This window comes from Octodon degus, unplaced genomic scaffold (genome assembly GCF_000260255.1).
Source record: "Octodon degus isolate 3935 unplaced genomic scaffold, OctDeg1.0 scaffold00119, whole genome shotgun sequence".
Taxonomy (NCBI): Eukaryota; Metazoa; Chordata; class Mammalia; order Rodentia; family Octodontidae; genus Octodon; species Octodon degus.
In genome coordinates, this window is record NW_004524695.1 from 1,361,263 (window position 1) to 1,366,859 (window position 5,597).

General features: G+C 38.7%; 1 protein-coding gene across 2 annotated transcripts in view; it reads left to right on the forward strand.

Annotated features, from left to right (window-relative positions):
- The window catches only part of Slc17a3 (solute carrier family 17 member 3), a 27,260-nt gene that overhangs the window by 16,382 nt on the left and 5,281 nt on the right, over positions 1–5,597 (forward strand). For both annotated transcript variants that reach the window (XR_002817824.1, XM_004640133.2), the window contains exon 6: positions 787–873. Coding sequence is in view for 1 of the 2 variants with exons in the window: in XM_004640133.2 (XP_004640190.1) it covers positions 787–873 (87 nt within the window). In the remaining variant the exon portion in view is untranslated. The remainder of the gene's footprint in view (positions 1–786; positions 874–5,597) is intronic.

The window sequence follows — 5,597 nt, forward strand, 5'->3', positions numbered from 1 at the left end:
CCCCAGAAATATTGTAAAAAGTTGTAAAAATGGAACATGCCTTATCATACAGTTGGCAAATTCTATAAAGCTATAGAAATTAAAAGTGTTATTTATAGACAAATCTAATGTTCTGTGTAGATGGTGCATGAATGCATTTACAAAGAAAATGAGTGTATGTGTAGATGTATATTGTGTATGTGTGCAGAGAGAACAAGGTAAGCACTTATATGCTGCAATTATAAATTATGCCATGTTACTAGTGGTTATCTTCAGAAAGGAAAGTAGAGATGGATTTAGAAGACATGTGAGAGAAACAGCCTTTCTTAGTAGTTTGCTTTTACAATAAGCATATATGACACATGCAATTAAAACTTAAAATAGCATAAAAGAAAGTTTGAAAGTCATCTACAATACGGGGCCAAGGAGATGGCTAGGTAGAATAAGAGCTTGCCTGGCAAGCACAAGGACCTGAGTTCAATCCCCAGTTTCGCCAAAAAAAAAAAAAAAAGGAAGGTAGAAAGATAGAAAGGTAGAAAGGTAGAAAGATAGAAAGGTAGAAAGGTAGAAAGGTAGAAAGGTAGAAAGGTAGAAAGAAAGTCATCTGTAATATTATTAGGGAACTGACCAGAAAGAAATGGGTTTTCGGAAATTATTTGAGCTAACTGATGAACCTGAAGCCTTTATATTTCAATGTGCTCCTCTCCTCATCATCTGGTCTGATGATGCTACTCCACATGTATCTACCAGTCTGTACATGCACGTTGGGAGGGGTAGAGAGCCTCACAACCTACTCTGTCTCTGCAGGAATGATACTGGGAATTTTCGCTGCCATCCTCTTTGGAGGCATCATCTGTCAAGCCCTTGGGTGGCCTTTTGCCTTCTATATCTTTGGTAAGTCCTGTCTTCCTCCCAGTTCCCAAGTTTTCATATTCAGCAAGGTTCTTCTGAGTACATACAAATGTTGGTACTTTTCTAAAGAAAAAGAACCCAAACAGAAAAATATTAGAAACCTAAAATATCATAGTATAATACAAAGAATTTTTGATGTCTTCAATCACGGAATATGAAAGCCTCCTGCTGGTGATAAAGTTCTATTGACAGCTCCAAGGAGCTATCGCAGTGTCACTGGGCTTGCTGCTGCTTTCTCAAGCAGGAGGAAAGAAACTTGTAGAGTAGTGGTTTGTGAGGCAAGCAGAAAGAAATCTAGAGACAAGTGGGCTTTGTCTCGGATAAAGCACGGTAATAAGGAGTCCTGAATCAAGCAAGTTTGCCAATGGAAAGAAAATATTAACCAAGAGAATGGTTTTTGTCAATTTCTAGATTAGCCCAGGACTTTCCATTCAACTAACCAGAAATTGAAAAACAATGGCTAACCCACAGATTCTGCATTCTGCTTTCAAATCTCTCAGCAACTTGCATTTGTTTGTTTATGCATCTTCTCTCCCTTCTACACATCTTCCCTAGAGAGACAGGTGGAAACTAGTTAGTTTTGGAGGTCTTGCAGAGTTCAGAGGACTATGAAAACACTAATCTAGAGAAAATCATGTGGTTGTAATAACATCAAACAAAGATAATTTCAATCACCAATATTGCCAATTCCCCATGGAGACACAGCCATCTCAGATGCATATGTGCCTAACAACAGGCCTTCAGAATACATAAAGCAAAAGCAGATAGAACAGCAAGCAGAAATAAAGAAATACACAACTAGTGATAGAGATCTTAAAATTCTCCTCTGAATAATCAATAGAGTGAATGGGTACATTCATGGGTGAAGTATACTTCATTCAACAGGATTATAACAGTCTTCAAGTACACTTCAAGGGCCGGCCAAATCAAATAGCTCAGTGAATTAAAGCCCCTGCAAGCAGGCTCTGGGGCCTGCTGTGCTGGCCCTGCCCCCAGAGCATGCTGAGAGGGCAATTGAGACTGGACGTGGTGGCTCCTGTCTGTAATCCCAGCTCTCAGGGGGCTGTACACAGGAGGATCACTATGAGTCCAATCTAGTAGTGAGACCCTGAACACCCTGTAGATCCTTCCCTAAAATACAAAAAAAAGTATACTTCAAACATTCATCAATAACATAATCTATGAACCATGAAAAACAAACTTAAATTGAAAATTGTGCTTTGAATATAAAAGAATCAAACTAGAAATCAATTACAGAAGAGCATCTGGAAACACCTCAAATACTTTAAAATTAAGCAACATAATTTAAATAGTTGGGGGGAAAAAGGGCAATGTGCCTGAAGATCAAGCCAGAAACTCCAGTGTCAATGTGCACTCACCTATGTCATACACTCTTGCTCTTGTTATGTTAAACTTTACCTCTCAGGACAGTGGGGTGCTGACCAAACTCAAATAGCTGGAGGAGAGAGATTTCCTCGGCCTCACTCTTCTAACTACACCATGCAGAGACATTGTAAAATGTAGCATGCTTATAAATTCGGTCATTTGGATAAAGTGGACAACTTAACTAAAGAATACAAAGTGATAATATTCACTTAAGCAGGAAGAAATAAAGTAAATATTCCATGTATTTTAAGAATATTTAGTCTAATTCTTTGCAGCAAAGAAAACCTCTAGATCCACATAGCTTCACTGGTAATTTTTACCAAATGGGTAATCAAGAAATAATATCAATTCTCTATCAATTCTTCCTGAAGATATCTGCAAATACTTTATGTTTCATTATGAGGTCAGAATTATCTTGACACAAAGTTACATAAAGATATTACAAAAAAAAAAAACCAATGGTCTCATAAGCCTAAGCACAGAGACCCTAAAAATATCAACAAATCCAACCCATCAATCTGTAGAAACACAGCATCATAAGTGGAGAATTTACCCCTGAAACAAAGAATGTTCAATGTTTAAGAAGTCAGTGTAATTCAGGGACACAGTGAAACCAGCAGCCAATGTAAGATTGCCCTGGGAGTCCACATCCACACACACGTGGCAGGAAGCACCAGACGCTCTGCTTAGCCTGAAAACTAAACACAATATATAAAGCAATGATGTCAAAACAGTGCATATCAGACAAGGAAAAGCCTAGGAGGGGTGAGCCCAGGGTTCAGCACCACAAGAAAGACTCAGGCGAAGCCCAGCAGGAATGCTGAGTAGGGGGAAGGAAACAACAGGAGATAGTAGGACCAGTGTGGTTCACAGTACAGGGTGTCGTAAGGGAGACAAGGTATACAGAGACACCAGTTATCTGCAGAGTACCCCTCAAGTACCCAGCCCACATTAATCAGAGTTGGTGTGTGAACAAAGGCCAGTGGGGAGAGTGTGGTCATTGGTCACAGTTAGAGAACTCATGTAAGTACTCACTATGAGCTAGGTTTATTGCTTATTCCAATAAGACAGATTGAGGAATGGTGCATGGGGCATTAGGTTGCATACTTCTTAGTGCTTTTCCTCACTAGTGAGAACTTAGGCTCATAGAGGTCACCACTATGATTCCTTCTAACAATGATGGTAAACCTCAAAGGATCCAACTGTTTTGACACAATTTAACTATATCCCTGAACAAAACCCAAAAGTATTTATAGGATAACATAATATTTAGTACCCATCATTATGGGTTGCATAATGTCTGGCTCCAAACATAAATTAACAGACATGAAAAAAGCAGGAAAACATAACCCATAATAAGGAGAATAATAATTAAAACTGACTGAAAGGCTAACCAGATAGCTCAGCAGATTAAAGCACTTGCTTAGGCAGACTCAGGGACCTGGGTTGGATCCCTGACCTGCCGTGCTGGCCTCACCCGTATAGCATGCAGAGACAGCAACTGAGATTGTCTCAGCACCTGTAATCCCAGCACTTGGGATGCTGCAAACAGGAGGATCACTAGGAGTTTGACCTGTGTAGTGAGACCCTGTAGACCCTGCCAAGCTGAACTTCTGGAGATGCTCTTATCCATGCTTCTGCATAGGTCCTGAGATGAAAGATGCGCTAGACAGAGTTAAGGAGAGATTGGACATAAGAGAAGGAAAGACGAATTAATATACAAGTAACCATAAACATAGTGCAGAAGGAGGCACAAAAGGAAAACATAGTCAAATGAGAACATGAGTAATTTGTGGGATGCCTAAGGTCTGAGAGTAGAGGGGAGATAGATGTTATTAACCTTTCCCCATATTTGCTCAAAATTATAAATCTATAGATTCAAGAATGTGTACAAAACTCAAAGCTCAAGAAGAATGAGGTACACTACACCGAGGTGCATCATAACCAAAGGGCTAAAAAAAAAAAGTAATAAAGAAAAAATTTAAAGTAGTCAAAGCTAAAAGATATGTTGTATTTGGAGGGGGAAAGGTAATGGTCATGCGGGCTTTCTGCAGAAGCAATATGAGCAAGAACATGGAAGATCTTTAAAATACAAGGGAAAAAAATCAACCTAGAATTTCTAGCTTAGAGAAAAAAAAACTTATTTCAATAACAAAGCCAAAATAAGGATTTTTCAGACATTGAAAAGTTGAAGAAGCACCTGCCAAATAGCTCAAGCAGGCACAGGGGGCGGGGGTTCAATCCCCAGGCCTGCCATGCTAGCCTTTCCCCTAGGGCACGCTGAGACAGCAATTGAGACTAGGCGTGGTGGCACGTGCCTGTAATCCCAGCACTTGGGAGGCTGTAAACGGGTGGATCACTATAAGTCCAATCTAGTGGTGTGACCCTGAACACCCTGTCGACCCTTCCCTAAAATAATACAGAAAAAAAAATTGAAGAAATTAGAAATATAAACTAAAGAGTACAGCATCATTTTCAAAAGCATCGCTAACATGTTGTAAAGTGACAGTTATCAAATATTGACATAAAGACCGGCAAAAGGACCAACAGAATAGACCACAGTCATCTATTGACTCACACATCTAAGGTAAACTAATCTTTGACAAAAGTGCAATTATTGCAAAAGGATGGGTTTTTTAACTGATGATGCTGTTTAAGACTTTTTAAGAATTTGACTCATACTTTACATCATATATAAAACTAGTTTGAGAAGAATGCCAAACCTCAACATGAAGTATGACAGTATTGTCCTTCTAGGAGAACACGTAGGGAAAAAAAAAAAACTTTTTCATAAGCGAAAAAGTTTCTGAATATGACTCAAAACTCCTGTCCCAAGAAGTAAGAAATGGATAACTTGGATTTCATCAAAGGTAAAAAAATATCTCCTCTTCAAAGGGTGTGCTTAGGATAATAAGAACACGATCTGATTTGCAGAGAAAATACTCATAAAACACATATAATAAGGACATTTGTCTAGAATACATAAATAATTCTCAAAATTCAGTAATAGGAACACAAAAGCCCCAGCTTTACAATTGGGTGAAGACACTCTGAAGGAGAGCCAGAGGAAAAATAGCAAGTGGGCAGCTTGGGGTTATGGGCCAAGCTCAGAGAACTCAAGAGTGTGAGAACGCAACAGCCAGCCAGGTTTATTCCTTATTCCAATAAGAGATTGAGAAGCTCGCAATTGTTTTTTTTTTCTTCATAAATTCATGTTATTTTATTTTATTTTTTGCCATAATTTTATTGATAAACAAATAGCAATGAGACAGTTTCAAATCAAATTGGTAGGACAGTTTCAATAATTAACACACTGCATA